General features: G+C 44.2%; 1 protein-coding gene across 1 annotated transcript in view; it reads left to right on the forward strand.

Annotated features, from left to right (window-relative positions):
• Positions 1-20,475, forward strand: part of TGS1 (trimethylguanosine synthase 1) — a 126,566-nt gene that overhangs the window by 11,079 nt on the left and 95,012 nt on the right. Inside the window, exons 2-4 of the mRNA XM_030214529.1 lie at positions 7,146-7,207; positions 8,460-8,626; positions 17,129-17,963. Of these exons, the coding sequence (XP_030070389.1) occupies positions 7,146-7,207; positions 8,460-8,626; positions 17,129-17,963 (1,064 nt within the window). The remainder of the gene's footprint in view (positions 1-7,145; positions 7,208-8,459; positions 8,627-17,128; positions 17,964-20,475) is intronic.

Genomic DNA, 20,475 nt, shown 5'->3' on the forward strand with positions numbered 1-20,475 from the left:
GCCTATCCTCGACCTCAAAGGGGTCAATCGGGCCTTGAAAGTTCGGCACTTTCGCATGGAGACTCTCCGCTCTGTTATAGCGGCAGTGAAGGCAGGGGAGTTCCTGGCATCCTTGGACATCAAGGAAGCTTACTTGCATATTCCCATCTGGCCTCCTCATCAACGCTTTCTGCGTTTTGCAGTCCTGGGCCGACACTTCCACTTCAGAGCCCTCCCGTTCGGGTTGGCTACTGCTCCGCGGACCTTCTCCAAAGTAATGGTGGACATCGCGGCCTTCCTGCGAAAGGAAGGAGTACAAGTCCATCCTTATCTGGACGACTGGTTGATCCGAGCCCCCTCTTATGCAGAGTGCGGCAAAGCTGTGGACCGGGTGATTGCTCTTTTGAGCTCCCTGGGGTGGATCATCAACTGGGAGAAAAGCCAGCTGCGCCCGACTCAGTCCCTGGAGTATCTGGGAGTTCGATTCGACACCCAAGTGGGGCAGAGTGTTCCTGCCGGACAATCGGATTGTCAAACTTCAGGCTCAGGTGGACCAGTTCCTAGTAGCCTCTCCGCTTCGGGCTTGGGACTATGTGCAGCTGTTGGGCTCTATGACGGCCACGATGGAAGTAGTGCCCTGGGCCAGGGCTCATATGAGACCACTACAACACTCTCTGCTGCAGCGCTGGACTCCGGTGTCGGAGGATTATGCTGTGCGCCTTCCTTTGAACCCAGCAGTGCGCAAGGCGCTGAGCTGGTGGCTGAAGACAGACAAGTTGTCTGCAGGGATGCCTCTTGTGACCCCGGAGTGGATTGTCGTCATGACGGATGCCTCTTTGACGGGCTGGGGAGCCCACTGCATGGGAAGGACAGCGCAGGGGCTCTGGTCTCCTGCAGAGGCAAAGTGGTCTATCAACCTCCTGGAACTCAGAGCCATTCGGTTGGCGCTTTTGGAGTTCCTCCCGGTACTGGCGTTGAAGCCAGTACGGGTCCTGTCGGACAATGCCACGGCTGTGGCCTATGTCAACCGCCAGGGAGATACCAAGAGCGCCCCTCTAGCCAAGGAAGCCATGAATCTATGCCAGTGGGCGGAAGCGAACCTGGAACAGCTGTCAGCGGCCCACATTGCCGGAGTCATGAATGTCAAGGCGGACTTTCTCAGTCGCCATACCTTGGATCCCGGAGAGTGGCAGTTATCGGCTCAGGCGTTCTTGGACATCACGAAGCGCTGGGGCCAGCCGAGCCTAGATCTGATGGCGTCATCGGCCAATTGCCAAGTGCCGTGCTTTTTCAGCAGAGGACGGGACCCTCGATCTCTGGGAGTAGATGCTCTTCTCCAACAGTGGCCGACACAAGAGCTTCTCTATGTGTTCCCGCCCTGGCCCATGTTGGGCAGGGTACTAGACCGGGTGGCAAAGCATCCAGGCCGGATGATCCTGGTGGGTCCGGACTGGCCCAGACATCCCTGGTATGCGGACTTGATCAGGCTCTCAGTGGACGACCCTCTGCGGCTGCCAGTGGAGCAGGGCCTGTTGCATCAGGGTCCCGTGGTGATGGAGGATCCCTCCCCCTTTGGTCTTATGGCCTGGCTATTGAGCGGCAGCGTCTGAGGAAGAAGGGCTTCTCAGACAAGGTCATCGCCACTATGCTGAGAGCGAGGAAGCGCTCTACTTCTACTGCTTACGCCAGGATTTGGCGTACCTTTGCAGCGTGGTGTGAAGCAGGCTCACTTTCTCCCTTCACTGCTCCAATTTCTTCAGTGCTGGCGTTCCTGCAAGAAGGTCTGGAGAAAGGCCTGTCGCTCAGTTCCCTTAAAGTCCAGGTAGCGGCTCTGGCTTGCTTCAGGGGCCGCCTGAAGGGTGCTTCCCTGGCTTCGCAGCCAGATGTGGTACGTTTTCTTAAGGGAGTTAATCACCTGCGCCCTCCTCTGTGCTCAGTGGTGCCTGCGTGGAATCTCAACCTGGTGCTAAGAGCCTTGCAGAAGCCGCCTTTTGAACCCTTGTCGAGGGCATCTCTGAAAGACCTGACGTTGAAAGCAGTCTTTTTGGTGGCTATCACTTCAGCCAGAAGAGTTTCCGAGCTCCAGGCACTCTCATGTCGAGAGCCTTTTCTGCAGTTCACTGAGGCAGGAGTGACTATTCGCACAGTGCCTTCCTTCCTGCCCAAGATTGTTTCTCGCTTCCATGTGAATCAGCAGCTCTGTCTCCCTTCCTTTCGTAGGGAGGACTACCCAGAGGAATACTCTGCTCTCAAATATCTGGATGTGAGACGAGTCATCATCAGATACTTGGAAGTGACCAATGATTTCCGGAAATCGGATCATCTGTTTGTCCTGTTTGCAGGTCCTCGTAAGGGTCTGCAGGCTGCTAAGCCTACAGTGGCAAGATGGGTCAAGGAAGCCATTGCAGCGGCTTATGTGGCCGCGGGGAAGGTGCCACCTATCCAGCTGAAGGCTCACTCCACTAGAGCTCAGGCGGCCTCGATGGCAGAGGCCGGGTCCGTCTCCTTGGAAGAGATTTGCAAGGCGGCAACTTGGGCATCGGCCCACACCTTCTCCAGGCATTACCGCTTGTCTGTGGCTGCTCGGGCGGAGGCCCGGTTTGGAGCTTCAGTGTTGCGGTCAGGGATTTCTATGTCCCACCCTGGGTGAGTACTGCTTCGGTACATCCCACCAGTCTATGGATTGATCAGCATGATGATATGGAAGGTAAAATTATGTATCATACCTGATAATTTTCTTTCCATTAATCATAGCTGATCAATCCATAGCCCCTCCCAGATATCTGTACTGTTTATATTCTGGTTGCATTTCAGGTTCAAGTTTAGTCTTCAGTTCCTGTTCAGGAGGACTTCAAGTTCAAGTTTTTTCAATTGGATTCTTCAAGAGTTGAGACGAGTTTGTGTTACAGTGAGCTGCTGCATTCCTCTCCCCTCCGTTTTACGGGGCTGGATTGAGACATAAATTCTGCCGGCGCTCTCTCCCGCTTCGTGCGGCTGTAGGGCAGCTTTGTACCCTTCCCGCTTCGGCGGTGTTAGGCTCAGTCAGCTCCTCCCGCGGTTGCGGTTGCAGGATAAGCCAGATCCCCCCGCATCGGCGGGGTGGTGTCCCTCCCCCGCTCCGCGGGGATGAGTTAGACGGATTCCCCTCCCCACTTGTGTGGGGATGAGCTGGGTTAATTCCCCTCCCCCGTTTCGGCGGTGGTGAGCTGGGCAGAGTGTCCCTTTGTGGATGTAATTCTCTAAGTGCTGAGTCCTGCGGATGGAGCTTTGATATCGACATACTGAGGAGTTTCCGGCAGCACATGACCACATATAGGGAGGCAAAAGCTTTGCTCTCTATCTCCACCTGCTGGTAGATGGACACAACCCACCAGTCTATGGATTGATCAGCTATGATTAATGGAAAGAAAATTATCAGGTATGATACATAATTTTACCTTCTCTCCCGATCCTTCCATCCAGTGTCTCCCACTCTCCCCATCTTTCCAGTGTTCCCCCCTTTCTCTTACTACTCTTTCTGCTCTTCTATCCATCTCACCCTAACCTTCTATCTCTGCCCTCTGTTTCCTTTCCCTTCCATCCAGCATCTTCTCTCTCTCTCTCTCTAGCCCTTTTCCGTCCAGCATCTTCCCCACTTTCTGTCCCCATCTTTCAACTCCTCTCTCTCTTACTCTCTACACCCCACTTCTATCCAGCATCTCCACTCTTCTATCATTTTTCCTCTCCTCTCTCCAGCATCTCTTGCCTGTCTCACCATGCACCCCCACTTCCCCTTCCACCCGGTTTCTTCTGTTTCCTGGCCACTGCTGCTTCTCCCGATGAGCAGCAACAGCCCCGGCAAAACAACAAATAGCAAGTGTGAGGCTGCAGCCTTCAGGCACAAACTGTCTGCTCTTCTGGTCCTCTGCTCCAAAATGGGAAGTTGACGTCAGTGGGGGCAGAGAACCAGCAGAGCCAACTGCGCATGCCTGAAGGCTGTAGCTCCATACTTGCTTTCTGTTGTTTTGCCACCACCACCGCTGCTTATCAGGAGAAGCAGCGTGTTATGATTCTGCCGGTTTGGCTGAGGGGGAGGGGGACGTCTCTTCTGATTGGCTGTCAGGGGTTGTGCTGACGTCAGGGGATAGTACTTTAGCCTGCAGCTGAGGAGTTTCTCTGCTTTTGCGTTACTTGGTAGTAACAGGAAAGCCTGATAGGTTTCTCTCAGAACGTGCTCTAGGTTCTGACAGACTAGAGGGCATGAGTTGAAGCTACAGTGTGGTAAATTTAAAACGAATCGGAGAAAATTTTTCTTCACCCAACGTGTAATTAGACTCTGGAATTCGTTGCCGGAGAACGTGGTACGGGCGGTTAGCTTGACGGAGTTTAAAAAGGGGTTAGATAGATTCCTAAAGGACAAGTCCATAGACCGCTATTAAATGGACTTGGAAAAATTCCGCATTTTTAGGTATAACTTGTCTGGAATGTTTTTACGTTTGGGGAGCGTGCCAGGTGCCCTTGACCTGGATTGGCCACTGTCGGTGACAGGATGCTGGGCTAGATGGACCTTTGGTCTTTCCCAGTATGGCACTACTTATGTACTTATGTACTATGTACTTATGTACTTATGATCTGTGTTGATTTAGAGTATTCTTTTCCTTCCCTCTGGGTTAGCTGCTGCTGTGTGTGTGTGTGTGTGTGTGTGTACCTAGCTCTGTAATCAGGGTCAGCTGCTGGTTGTTTAGTGGGGGCTGGGCATTGCTCAGCCTCGGGGCTCTGGGCTGAGTGAGAGTGTTCTCCTTTGTTTGTTTGTTTGTTTGTTTTAAGGATTTCTCTTCCCAGTGTCCCGGTCTGCTGGCTCTACAAGCTTAACCCTTTGTGTTCTGTGTGCCTCTGTCTACAGTGGGTTTGAGGCAAGGGCTTTCTGCCTTCCTTTTGTGTTTGGTTCCTCTGGCTTCTGCCTGGGGCTCCTACCCTGGTGGGGGGGTTGCTGTGTTAGTTCCCCTGTCCTGCGCTAGTCCCCTGCGTGGGCGTGGCCTGCTCTGGTCCTTTGTTTCCCCCTCTGCCCTATTGCTGGTGTTCAGCGCGTGTCTGGCATCTTGGGGCCCTCTGGGTTCTTTCACCCCTCCCTGTGTGTGATTGGGTTCCAGTTCAGCCGTGAGGCTCGCACGAGTGGCTCTGTCTGCGTGGGTTCCGGTTCGGCCGCGAGGCCCGCCTGTATGCCTATTTCCCTTCTTCCTGAGGGACTGGGGGGAGGGGTAGCTTAGGGGGGGTATTGTGTAGCTGGGGTGTGCGGTGGTGGGTCGGTCTCCCCTTGGCCTGGGTCGGCGCCCTGCTGGCCTCGGCCAGGGCCCAAGGGCTCACGACCAACCCAACGGATTACACAGCGGTGGTGGTGGCAGTGTGTCTCAGCAGGAAACTTGGCAGGTCTGAGTACTGGTTTTGAATTTGTATCCCAAAGCAATGTGGGAATTTGTAATTACTTGATCCTGTGCATTAAAACCAGTGTGCAAGTCCCATAATGCATCAGGATAAGGTGGTCAGAAATCAAGGACTGTCCCAAAATCTCCAGCCTGGAACTGGGTAATTTGGCATCTCTGTATAACTAAATACAAAACAGGAAACATCTAAATGCTACTTCCTTAGCGTCCGCCCGGACCGGCCCAGGGTTGGACTGATGGGTTGTGCACGCCTTCCAGCAGGTGGAGACTGAGAAACTTCTGACTAGAGAGCCAATAAGAGCCCTGGCCTTGTGACCCTAGCCTCAGTATTTTCTCAGTCTCCAGCAGGCGGTAGAAGGTGAGCCCATTAGTCTCTCTTTTTTTCTCTACTTAGAAAAAAAAAATTCCCTTCTATGCCTGGGGAATCCAGTATAGAGGCTAGGAAGAGAGCAATTTTTTCCCCCCTCCAGCCTCTAGGGTACTAAACTTGGGGGTCCCGGATCCCTCCCCACTTCCTCCCCATCTCCCTTTTGGTGCAGAGACGGGCTAACCCTTTTGGAGGAAAGGTGTTTAGCCTTTGGGAGAGGCAGCCACTTTCTTGTTTGATTGAAAAAAAAAAAGCACCAGTTTGTTACCTTTCCTCTCCCCCAGGCACAAATGAGCAAGCTGCTCTGTCGTGCTGCACTGATTTCTGAACCTGCTTCAGTTCCTCTCGGCTCCTGGTTTGAAAAAAAAAAATACCCATGGCATGAACGAGCAACCAGCTCCGCCGTGATTGCTGGTTTCTTTTCAGTTTTCTCTCTTCCTCACATTCAGCAGCGGCTGCATTTGTAAACAAAAAAAAATAAATTTCACAGAGACACAGAGCGATGACACTATGGCAGAGAAGTTAAAGCGTTATGCTGTGTGCCAGCACAGGGGAGTAGGTTCGCTCGGGGCATGTAAATTTTGCACCGCAATTGCTGTACCAGAGCCGCCGCTTCCCAAGAACGCTTCGCACGCTGCGCCTGTCTCAGCGTCCTCCAATTCATCTGTGGAGCTGGCTGGCTGGCCTATCGGGTGTGGCAAGGAAGTCTGCCATCTTGCCTGCAACTTCAGCCTCTGCAGCACGTGAGCTCCCATTGGCTGCACAGCCTTCAGTTCAGCCTGAAGCAGTTTCTGGAGAGCCTCAAGGGGAGAGTTTTCCCCCTGAGTTTGTCCTCCAGATATACCAGGCTTTCTTCATGAAAAAGGCAGGGATGGGAGTCGCAGGGATAGGGGAGTCGGCCTCCAGACCCTTTGCTCCCCCTAAAAGACTTCGGGTCTGCTTAGACCTGGAAGAGGATCCGGTTTTGGATTTGGACCCGTTCCTGGGAGAGGAGGAAGGGTAACTATAAAAAGCTGGTAATCCATTTTTTTCACATTGTTGCAAAGTTCCTATCTCAGAGAATATTTGACTCTGTTTGTATTGACTTGGGAGCCTAAATGTGCTAATGGATTTAGTGTGTGCTAAACAATAAGACGTTCCTTTGGGGCGCATTATAAGTTAGCACACCTCCGTAAAAGGACTCCTTGTTTTGTGTATTGAAAAATACAAAAACAGTGTGTATATGTATGTGTGTGTGTGTGTGTGTATATATATGTATGTATATATAATATATATATATATATATATAATTGTTTTTAAATTTATGATCTATACATCTGATAACTGTTTAATTGGACACTATGTGGTAAAACTAGTAATTTTATTTCCATCTCTTCCAGTGATCGAGATTTGTACTATCTTGGGTTGAAAGGGCTGTGTTCTAAAGAAGATGACAGAACTGGTATGGTGTGATATTATTGTGCTTCACTTACTGTTGTTCCTAATGAGTTTTACATTTGCTGGAATTTATATTTTGATGAGTTTAAAAGTCGCAAGAAAAAATAGGTAACACTGTTTTATGATTATAATAAAGCCCACAATAGTGGAAGTACAACTTAACATTTTAAGTACTACTTTTCACATTCTAACCAGGGAAGCCTGGTTCAAATCCCACTGTAGCTAGTAGTTGTGATTTCGGGCAAGTCAGTTTTAGTGTGCATTAAACTTGGCACATCTTATTTTATACCTGTGGATCATGAAGGTGCCTTGCAGATGCTATTGTCCATTGGCGCACCCTGTGCTTTATTTAAAGGGCCCCTTTGCTCTCTGTCACCCTGGGTACATACTTAGGGGGCCCTTTAACTATTGTTAGCTACTTTGAACCTAAACCTGTTTTTGGATAACAGTGGGATACAAGAATGCATGCATAAATAAATGAAGGGCCTTAGAATCTGGGCTTTGTGCATCCTAAGGCAGGACGAAAGCAAAAGATAGACATTCATCTTTTTCGAAAATGACCTTCTTTCCTGTTCGGAATTTGGACTTCTTTGTAAAACATCCAAATTCTGATTTAGACGTTTCTTTCGAAAATGCCCCTCTTTGCCTTATAGAGAGCATGGTGCTGAGTGTCAAGTCATTTTGTCCAACGTTTGATTCTGGTTGAAAAACAAGTGAAGATCACTGGCATATGCCAATACTGAAGTGACTGACAGTAAAATGATGCGGCAGGAAGATAGAAGAACAGTAGCCCTTGTAGACACAAACCAAACAGTCACAAGGGTGACAGAACAGCAGACGATGTCCAATCAAACCCCTTTGTTATATCATCCAGCTCAACGATGCAGCTCAAACCTCAAGAGTAAGGATGTGTTAGGATGTTTGAGAAAAGAATACCTGCAGGTGAAAGAGCTGAAATAGCTTAGGAGGTAGGAGAGAGACCTTTGAGCACGGAAATGGAGGAGGGATGTTGACTGAAATGAGAGTTAAAAGACGTGAAAAAAGGAGATTAGCACAGCACGCCAAGAGAAGCAGAAAGGGAAACCAGAATTGAAAGTAATTGGGGACTATTGTGGAATAATAAGGGAATATATTCTCTTAAACGGTGGCGGTTGGTTTGCTACCATAAATCTCCATTAGACTCATTCAGTACAAAGACAGGTTTAGCTTGATTTTCACCTACTTGCTGACAATTGCAAACTTACATTTGTTAACAGAACAGCAACAAGAGCAAGAAGAGGACTCGCCAACCTTAATGGTAGAATCAATAAAAACAAATGATATCAATGTGGAAGAGTGTGAGCTGGATTCAGAGGCTGAGCTGATGCTGAGCATGGGTTTACCCCTTCATTTTGGCGGGACCTCTGTTCATAAGGATATTGTGGTAAGTTTCCAATATTTTTTTTTTCTGTTAGGCTTTTCATTATAGACCATAGACAAATGCTGTGAAATGTAGAAACTTAAGTTTGAATCCCACAATCAGCAGTGGGATTTTTTTTTTTTTGTCACAGTTGCTTGGCAGACGAGAAAATATTTAGTTTGTTTCTTATTGAAATTTAAGTTTCCTTTTCACTTTTTTTTTCTTTAAGGGGGTCTCTTACTAAGCCACAATAGAAATCAGCTGGCGGTAAATGCTCAGATGCCCATTATATTCCTACTAGCCGTTGAGCCCGTAAAAACGGGCTAGTAAAGGAAGGGGGGGTTTGAAAGCCCCCCCCCCCCAGATAGGTCGCCGCCGCCACCCCTCCAACCGGGCCGGGTACCTGGCTTCACTATTCAAACCGCCGGAACGCAGCACACAGCTCATCTGAGCTGCCGTCGGCCTTCCTTCTTCTCTGCGTGTGGTCCGCCCTTGTGTGACGTAACGTCGGTGAGGGCGGGACACAGGCAGGTAAGGAAGGCCAAGGGCAGCTCAGATGAGCTGTGTGCTGCGTTCCGGCGGTTTGAATAGTGAAGCCGGGTGGAGGGGTGGCGGAGGGGACTCCAGGGGGGGAGCAGTGGCGACGGCGGTTCCCTCACTCGCAGGTGCGCAGGTTCCCTCTCTGTCACGCCCCCGTCATCAAGTATTGACGCGGGGGCAGGACAGAGAGGGTCTCTACTGCGCATTTGCGAGTGAGTACGCCTCTTGCCATTTATAAGTTTGATGGGCAACTTGTCATTTACTGCCCACTGATTTCTACCGTGAGCTAAAAATGCTACCACGGCTTAGTAAAAGACCCCCTTAACTTGCTGGGGTTTTTTTTTTTAATGCTTGCTTATTTTACTTCATTTTATGGGCTGTAGTGAGATTGCTGCTGTGTTGTTGAGTTCAGTGGTTTGGGGGCGGTAGGGGGAGGCTTGCTTTGGCTTATTTGTGCATACTTTTTCCTTTCCGTTTTGATCCCTAATTCCTTAAACTGCAGCTGGTTCTTTGTCTTATAAACTCCAACAACTACAGCAGAAGTTGGTGCAGGCCAGTTTTAGAAGCCTGCCTCAAGCTGCGGATATTTCAGCTTTGGGTGGGTCAGAGGCAGGAGGCCATCTTTGGCTGTGACAACTTCTCCTGCTCCCTGAAGGTCTGTGAAGCTGCAGATATCAGTAGTACAGTTTTGACTGACCAGGTGCCAGGGATCTTCCTCCCCCCCCCCCCCCCTCATCGTAAGCTAATTTCATTGCCCCAAACAGGGATCTGAATAGTTCCGAAAAATTTGTATCTTAGATATTTGGCAGATTTACAGAAGTGTCATTACCCAGCTGATTTGTTGGTTTTCCTTTTACTGATGTTTTTCGAAGGCTAATGGTTTTTCCCAGTTTTATTTTATCATTTCAAATTAAAAAAACTAATTTGTTTTCATTTCTTTTCCTTATCTGAATCCAATAGTGACCATCACATTGGATTTGGCTAGCTGTTAATCAGCAGATGGGCAAACTTAACATGTTCACATATATTCTCTTTCAGTTCAAGGCAGATAACATAATAAAATAGCATAAACATTTTTTTAATTAATAAGACCAAAGCAATTCTTTCATACTTCCCCATCTTACTTAAAAAAAAAAAAAACCTTCTTAAAACAATAAATCATAATATTCCCTTCAGTAAGGTTAATTCAGCAAAAAAATAGTATCGAAAAAGCCATGTTTGCAGATGCTGTCTAAGTAGATCATAGGAGGAAATCATCCTAAGTTGCTGATTCCCAGCAGCTACATTTTAGCTCAAGATAAGAAAAGTCCTGACCTTAAGACAGCAGTTGAAATGGTGGCCAACGTCGGTTTGGGGACTACTTTATTCTGCTGGATAAGTGCATTTCAGTTTGTTAAAAAATATTATAAGAAATGAAAGGATGGTACTTTTGCACTTATGTAAATTGTGGTGTGGTTTTGTTTTTTTGATTTGTTTTGTTTTGGCCAATGATGAAGAGTTATTGACTCCAAAGGTGTTCTACCTTGAGCTCTTTTAGGCTTTTTTTCCACCTACTTTTCACTTTGTTTAAATTTGTAGATTTACTTCACAGACTTATTTATTGAAGATTATATTGAGTGTAGTTGCACTGCGTACATCTAGTAGCGCTATAGAAATGATAAGTAGTAGTAGTAGTTGGTTGGATCAGTTCATCCTCCTCTACCCAACCTTTTGGGATATAGTTGATATTGATTATACTTTATCACCTGTAATCAGAATCTTAGGGGTTTTAGTCGACTTTAAGCTATCACTGGAGCCTCACATTGATTTATTGATAAAGAAAACCTTTCATTTGATGAGAAAGTTAAGATGTTTTTGTAAACTTTTTAAAGAACATCATTCTCATATTTTGGTGTAAACATTATTGCTATCCGAAATGGATTATTGTAACATTATGTATCTAGACTGACCTAGGTTACTATTGTAGAAATTGCAAACTATACAGAACACAGCAGAGCGACTAATTTTCTCTATGACAAAAGATGACAGAATTACTCCATTTCTGATTAAATTACTTTGGCTACCAATAGGGGCAAGGATAATTTGTTTTTAATTTTATTGCATATTGTTTAAAATTTTATGTGGAGATGAACCTTTGCTACATGTATGCTTTATTTCAAATTTTTCCAGCAAAGCAAGTTTATGCATTACAAGAGAGATCTCCATTTAATTTTTCCAATCCTAGAGGGAAAAAAATACAGAAGGTTGTTTAACACCACTTTTGCTTATCAAGCTGCAAAAAATTGGAAAATTTTACCATCTCATATTACATCAGTAAGCAGCTATAGACTATTTAGGATGTCCTTGAAAACATATCTTTTTCAAAAATATGTGTTGAACAACTAAAATGTGGTTTACCTCTTATGTATGTTTTTTGTAATTTTACGTATGTTGTAATTTTAATGTAATTCTGTAATTTCTTATGTAAACCTCAGTGAACTAGACTTGCAAGGTATTTACAGTATACAAATACCAAGTGTAATGTAAGATGTCTGGGTTTGGTGTGTGGCGACAAACAGAAGAAAACAAACCTCCGCACTAGACAAGCCAAAGAAAAAAGTCACAGCGAAGGGGACGAGACAGATGATGTCGAATAACTTCTACTGGACTCGAAGAAAGTTCACAGCAAAAGTTTTATTAATAAAATCTGGACTTGACACGAGTCGTGTTTCGGCCACTCGGGCCTGTCTCGGGAGTCCCTACAATCAATACAGAACATAAAAATGAATTTGGCAAAGTCTTTATACTGTTGTTGTTCTATAGAAGTGTGTCAAAATGCTAAATTATACAAAAACTGCTTAACATATGTACAATAAGCAGGATGAACTGGTGGTAAAAGACCAAAATGGACATACAAATAAAAACACTAAAAAGTTAAATAATACAAACACTAGTATATGTATAAATCTCCAATTAGATTAATTGTGAAAGGGCCAAAAAAGGATTTGCAACTTAATATGAAGATAGCAACTGACCAAAATAGACATACAAATAACACTAACAGTTGTCAAATAGTACAAATACTGATACATGTATAAACATACATGGTGAAATAAAAATCCAATCAGATCAGTTGTGTGAGGGCCAAACAAGGACTTTCATCTTAATGTAAAAAGATTGTAACAGACCAAACTGGACATTCAAATAATAGCACTAAAAATAAATCTAGTCAAAATAGGACTTGATGTTCACCATAGATCTGCTGCATCTTATATAGGCATTTGCATCATTTTGAATCTTTTATTATTCATCTTTTACGTTTTGACTGTTTACATTTGTCTTAAAATATGTGACTTACTTTTGTATCAAAGTTGCAGGATATTATATGCATCCTCCTTTGTACCATTATGTATGTACTAGCTCTCATACAATTCACATTTCCAGATTAAAGTGCAAGTTCTATTTTGACTAGATCTGTATTTCACCGTGTAGGTTTATACATGTACTAATGTCTGTATTATTTGACAAATTTTTAGTGTTATTATTTGAATGTCCATTTTGGTCTGTTGCCATCTCTTCATATTAAGTTGCAAGTCATGCTACAATCTAATTGGAGATTTATACATATACTAGTGTTTGTATTATTTAACTTTTTTAGTGTTTTTATTTGTATGTCAATTTTGGTCTTTTACCACCAGTTCATCCTGCTTATTGTACATATGTTAAGCAGTTTTTGTATAATTTAGCATTTTGAGACACTTCTGTATAACATGAACAGTATAAAGACTTTGAGGCATATTTTCAAAGCACTTAGCCTTCCAAAGTTCCATAGGTTTCTATGGAACTTTGGAAGGCTAAGTGCTTTGAAAATATGCCTCTTTGTCAAATTCATGTCATATTTATGTTCTGTATTGATTGTAGGGACTCCTGAGGCAAGCCTGAGTGGCCGAAACACAACTCGTGTAGAGTCCAGGTTTATTAATAAAACTTTTGCTGTGAACTTTCTTCGAGTCCAGTAGAAGTTATTCGACATCATCTGTCTTGTCCCCTTCGCTGTGACCTTTTTCTTTGGGTTTGGTGTGTTCCTACTGTTTTGGCTTTCCATCTGGTGCTATATTTTCTGGCCTAATAGATCTCCTATTTCTGTCCCATAGCTCTGTGTTTGTAATGAATACTGGAGCACAGTAAGAGGCTGTAAACAATACCACTATTTAAAACTTTTTCATATTATCTTTATGGGCATAAAACTGCATATGCTGATGTAATTATATAAAATTGTCAGAAATATGATATTAGTAACATGGTATTGGTATTTTTATCATTTGTTTTTGTTGTAAACTGCTTTAAAACCCTGGTTGTATTAAGTAGTATATAAAATTAATAAATCAAATCAAATAGGGCATATCAAAGTAATAATGTAGACTGGATTATTATATATTTTTTGATTTACTAGCTTTTTTTATACAGTGGCATTTTCAAAATAAGGTAACCAATCCTGCATATCTCCAAAAAAGAGAAGTTATTTTTGTCATAATTAACATGCAGCACTTGGCAGAGCAGGCCACTTCCCAGCATTCTCAGCGGCAGCTTGGATCCGTTAAGAGTTATCTTGATAACTATCAAGCCCCAAAGCTGTTAACTTGAAAAGATTTTTTTTTTAATATTTATTTTGTTTTATCTGTTTGATATCCATGGGAAGGGATGCATTAAAACTTAGCTCATTCTTAGCTTTATCAAATGGAGATAAGTCTTGAAGAGCTATTATTTTTTTCCTTGATGTACAAATAAGCTGTGTACATGTGAATGTAAAACCATTCTACTAACTGAAGATGGTGGTCACACTGGTTTTTGCTTATATGAAGTGATGCATGCGAAGTGTAACATGCAAAATTACTATATCTGATTTGCATGATGTCTCGGCTTGCTAGCAGTTTTATATGTGCCCTTTGCAAAATAAAAATACTGCACCCAAAATCACAGCCTACTGGCATGCAAACTTTTTTTTTGCTTGCAAATGCAATAACTAGACTATTTGTTGTTTGTATGCATGCAGTGATGCTTTTGTGAATCCCTGTGCACATTGATTGATCCAACCTTACTGAAATGAACATCCTGTCACTTGAGCTGGTATATAATATTGGGTGGACATTTTTTCCCCATGTCCTGTTTTTTGTATGTGCTTTGTGAAAGCTTTCACTTCTTGTCGGCATAAAATGGAATCCTGATCTAGATGACTCTTTTTTTTTTTTCTTTGGTCTGGCTCCATCTGACAGTTCTTTAAATACACTTTTTATACCTGTTGTGGGCCTTATTTTACTGTATAGCTCAAATGTGGGCCATCAGTGGATTTGTTTGGGGGCAGCTGGATGGATCGTATGAATCCAAAAAGGATCACCCTTTGCTGCTTTGCAGTCGGCCCTGGAAAAGCCTAATGCAGTTGTAAATAGAATGCAGGGATAGCTTTATCCTTTTTATGCTTCCTTTTGCAGAGAGCCATCACACCCTTTCTTGTGTTTTTGTTCACCCCACCTGAACAACTAAGAAGGCCTTGGAGGAGTAGCCTACTAGTTAGTGCCGAGGGCAGAGATCCTGGGGAACTTGGTTTGATTCCCATTGCAGCTCCTTGTGACCCTGGGCAAGTCACGTAACCCTCCATTGCCCCAGGTAAAAAAAAAACACCTTCGATTGGGAGCCTACTAGGGACAGAGAAGGTACATCTAGTAGTGCTGTAGGAATGATTTGTAGTAGTTATACCTGTGTGAGCAAGTAACCTATTAACAGATGAATGGAAAGCAGGAACAGTTGAGTTGAGGGACTCATTCTCAGCTCCTGGAAGTAATTGCATTCAGATTATGATTGCACAAGGGTTATGCAGTCTAGGGGGTGGTATCACTGAGAAGAGAAGTCTGGTTGGGGCCTTTGGTTTAACAGAGGCTTCTTTGAAGCCAGAGATGGTTTTCCCACAGTTACGTTAGTCACAGGTTTGCACAGTGTGCATCCCGACCACACCCGAGACTGGTACGAAGGTATCGGTTGCCCTAGGCAAACTTTCAGCCTTATGCCCCTCCACTCCATTAACTTTTAAGCCCCTGTTCTGCCCTAGCCCCCTATCCCCCAAGACATCAAACTTCGGTATATCTGTATGATTCATACATACACATGAAGGCAGTTTCCAAATGTAAATTGGTTTGCTAGTTGCCTGTTCTTCCTGCAGCTAAATGTATGCATTGGTGGTTCCTTGAGTTTGTGTGGCTGTCAGCTTTGACTTTAGCTGCTCTTTACTGCCACAGAAGCTGCTGCCTTCACCAACTGCCTAGTCTTGCCTAGTGCTTGGGACCAGCCCTGACCACACTTGCCATTACTTGGTGTAAATCTATATCTGGAGGGTGAACATTGTGTTTGGGATGAAAAGGCAAACACAGTGTTCTCCATCTTTTTCTTTGTTTTTTGTTTTTTTCTTGTTTTGAAAGTGACATTCTAAAATGCTATATTGCATCCTGTTTTCAGCCTAGTTCCTCTATTGAAAATAGCCTTTTTAAGATCACTGTGTTTGTGGTGTAACCATTTAAGGTGCGTGTATTGCGTATGCATCCCCTGTCAGAGTGTCAGTCGATTACCGTTAATGGTGCCATGCAGTTCCTTCACTTCTCCCTTCCTCCTGCCCTCCACGCATGATCTGGCATATTTCCCTTCCCAGCCCTGCAAAGCTCTCACAATTCTATCCCTCCCCCTCCCCCACCCTGCTTCCCATTCCATGCCTTAAAATCGCCTCCAATCTTCACCCAGGCAGTGGCCTGCACCAGGGCTTTTTTCTCTTTACCGTCCTGCCTCCTTCTGATTCAGCTTCCTGTTTTCTGAAGGTTGGGACGGTTCAGAGAGAAAGCCCGGATGCAGGCCGCAGGAAGCCTATGAGTGCTGCTGATGCTGCCCGGGTGAAAACTGGAGGTGGAACGTGTGGGGGTGAGGCGGGAGATGCACCCCCTGTTAAAAATTCTTGCCTACATTGCTGCTGTGTCTCAGTGTACATCTGTCATCCCACCCCCAGATTACTTTTGAGCCATTTGTTCAGTTTGCTTATTTTTCTACCCTGCACTAGAGAGTGCTCCATGATCCTCAGGGGTGTGATGTGCATCTTAAGAGCAGGAGCCGACACTTTACATTCCTATCTTCTTTCTCTTTTCTCTAGGGAAAAACAACTGTTTGAGTTCTGCTGAAATGTCAGGGAGGACAGGGCACATTGTGATGTGATGAATTAAAACATGCGTGGGATAAACATAAAGGAATCCTGTGCAGAAGAAAGGGATCCTCAGGAGCTTAGCCTAGAATGAGTGGCAGAGCTGGTGGTTGGGAGGCGGGGCTAGTGTGGGCAGACATATACGGTCTGTGCTGGGGCTGGTGGTTGGGAGGCGGGACTACTGCTGGGCAGACTTATACGGTCTGTGCCGGGGCTGGTGGTTGGGAGGCAGGGATAGTACTGGGCAGACTTATAAGGTCTGTGCCAGAGCCGGTGGTGGGTGGCAGAGATAGTGCTGGGCAGACTTATATGGTCTGTGCCAGAGCTGGTGGTTGGGAGGCGGGGATAGGGTTGGCCAGACTTATACGGTCTGTGCACTGAAGAGGACAGTACAAATAAAAAAGTAGCACATATGAATTTATCTTCTTGGGCAGACTGGATGGACGTGCAGGTCTTTTTCTGCCGTCATCTACTATGTTACTATGTATGAAACAGTTTTAAAGCTGCTCTGCCATTGATTGACATCAAGCATTTTATCTTAACTATGAAAGTTTAATAATAAAGTTTTAAGTGTTCTTCACCTTTGATTAGTGTCCATAGTAACAGGCTGACTTTATTTCTTGTCCCGCTTTCTATAAGGGAAAAAAAAATCTCTAAATCTTTAATGTATGTACAATGGTAAACAGGTGTAAATGTCTCTACCAGAGAGAAAAAGCATACACGCATTATACGGTTGGTTTGTTTATTGTTTACCTTTTTAAATCTGTTTTCAGCCTTCAGAAAAGTCTAACAAGCGACCTAAAGTTAAGAAAACAAAGAAGAAAGCACAGCGGAAGTATCTGAATGAAATTCTCCGACAGGCACAGGAAGAAGTGTCTGAAGATTGTAGCCTGGTTGGTTTTGACGACTTCACTTTAACTGTTGAAGTGAACCCTGCAGGAGAGTGCCAGCCACCAACAGGTGAAGACCCCCTCGCTGACCACATGTTGCCCAACAGTCTCCCTGTTGAAGGAGACTGGGAACATTACTGGAATAAATATGGAGAAGGACTTCTTTGGCAAAGCTGGCAAGATAAGCACCCAGAGCCACCATCAGTGGAGCCAGCCCCCAAGTCTGAGCCTTGGAGCTGTCCCGACACCAAGGAGGAGTGGGAGCAACATTACACTGACGTGTACTGGCAGTACTGGGAGTTGTATCGGTACTGGGCAGCACAGGGATGGACCATTGACACGTTCTGCAGTGGCAACACCAGCATTAGCACATCTGGAATACGTACTAACCTATCCGGAGTAGACTCTGTTGGTACATCTAGTGACATTTCGGAACTATCCCCGTGCCCTGTGGCCAACACTGCTCTCCGAAAAAGTCCTTGTCTGAATGATGAGCAGTGTAATGAAGTCCTTGATGGGATTAGCATCATAAATCTGAATTCAGAGGAAATGGAGCAAGACGAATTAGCTCTAAGGGTTATTGATGATGCCCAGCAGCAGCTGAGCCAGACTCCTGGTGGAAGGCAGCGTCCTTCTGCTCCAAATGGGAGTGAGCCAAGTGGTGGGGGAACGGAAAAAAGGTGTGCATCATCTGGACGTGAATCCACAGATCAGCCAGGTCAGTGTGCGCACAGCTGAGATTGATTCTGGTAATGCACATCTAAATGAGGATGAATCGGCAGTGCTGACCTTGCCACTATCTTTATTACATGCTTTAAGACTAGCGAGTAAGCGTTGTCTTGAGTGATGAGTATTTATTTTAACACACTTTTGTTCTCCCCAGCCACCTGTACGTCATTCCTTGTGCTGGCAGCACTCAGAAATAAGAATGTGTTTCCTAGAATACTTGTGCCTACTTCATAAATCTTGATAGCCGTCTCCCTGTAATGGGTCTGATAATAGCATTCATGAGCCATGGTACCGCTCCAGTGAAGGGGTCGATGTTTTCTGTCATTGTGCCAGGACAGGCGCAGCAGAAAATGTATCCTGCTTACTCCCAATAGACAATGAAAAGCTTGTTGTTCCTGCCACATGTGCTAGGAATCTTGATTTTTACCATTCTAAGATTAAATTAGTTGTTTTGTTTTTGGGGTTTTTTTTGGGTGGTTTTAAGCAGAGCCTTGCTTAAATAAGTATAAGATCTGTGGTGCACTAAACTTGCATTGATAAAGTTTGCTGGCCTTTGGTATTTCAGAAACATTTGTTTGAACTTCTCCTGCCTCAGTTTGCCAGTTTCTGAATTACTGTACGAGCATATAGTTATAAAACAGGCCAGTACAGTACAAACAAGCCTGTCAGTTACATTTTTGTGGTGTCCATCTTTCTGTCTGTCTATGCCTTACACGTTCTCTTGCTGGCCTTGCAGGCATGCAGGGATGTCACCCTTATGATCGGGGTTTGCTGCAGTAGTTTTGAACTTCCTTCCTTTCCTGAGATTGAACTTAAGCATTCATCCATTTTTTGTTCTATTGGTAAAACATTTTTTTTCTGGTTTTCAACAAATGATGTGCCACCTTGCCCAAAGACCATTCCCTACCCACTGCTCCTGATGAAGCCCAGCAGGTACAGGGTTTAAAAAAAAATTTTTTTTAATAAGTCTAGACAGAGTAAGAACGCACTTGTCCACAGCTGTGTCATGGAGGAGGTGCACTTCTTCATTATATCATAGCTCTTGTCTCACTCCTTGATGGCAGATTGTTATAGGTGTAGCAGATCTGAACTAGGAGGAGTTGCCTTGGCTGTTGCTTCCTGAGGTGAAGAATCTGTTCTGGGCCTAAAATTAATAAAGGCTGCTGGCACCACTAAGCCAGATAAAAAATGGCAAGTAAAAAGATGAAGCAAAACAGAGGAGTAGTGAGACCAGCAGGAAACCTTCAGGAACAACAGGACGACTGGGTAATAGAAGAAAAAACTGTAATTGATAATGCCCGACACGACACTGTGTTTCAGCCAGATGCCTGCTTCAGGGGCCTAAACAAATAAAACAATTAATGATAAAGAAATTGAAGAAATAATAAATATAAAATGTTGAAAAAGTATATATGTATAACAAATATATAAATAAATAACATTACTTTTCGGACAGAACATATGAAATGACATTTTTACACATGTGCAAGAAATTTTGTGACAAATTTCAATGGTTGTACATATATATTGTAGAAAAATGAATATGAATATAAAATCTTAAACAGTAAAAAGGTATATGATATTAAAAAGATATATAATATTAAAACCATAAAATGTGTATATGTGTAGTACAGAAACAATTCCAAGAAATACTTAATAAGATTGACAGCAAATAATAAATAGTACAGACTTTACATTAATAATCTGTACTTTTATATAGATAAACTTAACATTTATACAAAACAAAATTCAAGACAATATATAACCATATAGGTATGAAAAAATAAAATCTATATAATAATTTTGAAATGAAATGAAAGATATAATATGAGTATATACAAAGGACATAGGCAATGCATACGTTATATGGTAAGTAATCTATCGGAATAAATACAGATGTAATGCTATATAGTTGCAAATAGGACTTCATATGACACTTCTAAAAACTCATGTATGGAAAAATTATATACGTTATGTGTATATCACCTGTACTAATATATATATATATATATATATATATATATATATGTATGTGTGTGTGTGTGTGTGTGTAAAAAGGTAAAATCAAGGTGCTAAACTTGTGAAAAAGATTTTCTGGACACAAATAATGAGAACGGATATGAGTGAACCGTTTTAAAGGAAAGGTGAAAAGTCAATTTCTAAATTAAGGCTCCATGGTGAATGGGTTTTGAAATAAAATATGAGTCTTTGTTCCTCTTGGAGGAGTAGCTTATCAATGTCAGGTCTCTTACCTTGGGGTCCGGCGGCAGCAGTGAAAGGCGAGCAGGCACGGCGCTTCAGCCTGCCTTCCCTTCTCTCTCGGCTCTGCCTCTGGTCCCGCCCTTCTGGAAACAGGAAATGAGGGCGGGACCAGAGGCAGAGCTGAGAGAGAAGGGAAGGCAGGCTAAAGCGCCGTGCCTGCTCGCTTTTCACTGCTGCTGCCGGACCCCAAGGTAAGAACTTATAAATTTTGGGCAGCACGCAGGAAGGCGAGGGGCAGG

Source organism: Microcaecilia unicolor, chromosome 1, assembly GCF_901765095.1.
Source record: "Microcaecilia unicolor chromosome 1, aMicUni1.1, whole genome shotgun sequence".
NCBI classification, from domain to species: Eukaryota; Metazoa; Chordata; class Amphibia; order Gymnophiona; family Siphonopidae; genus Microcaecilia; species Microcaecilia unicolor.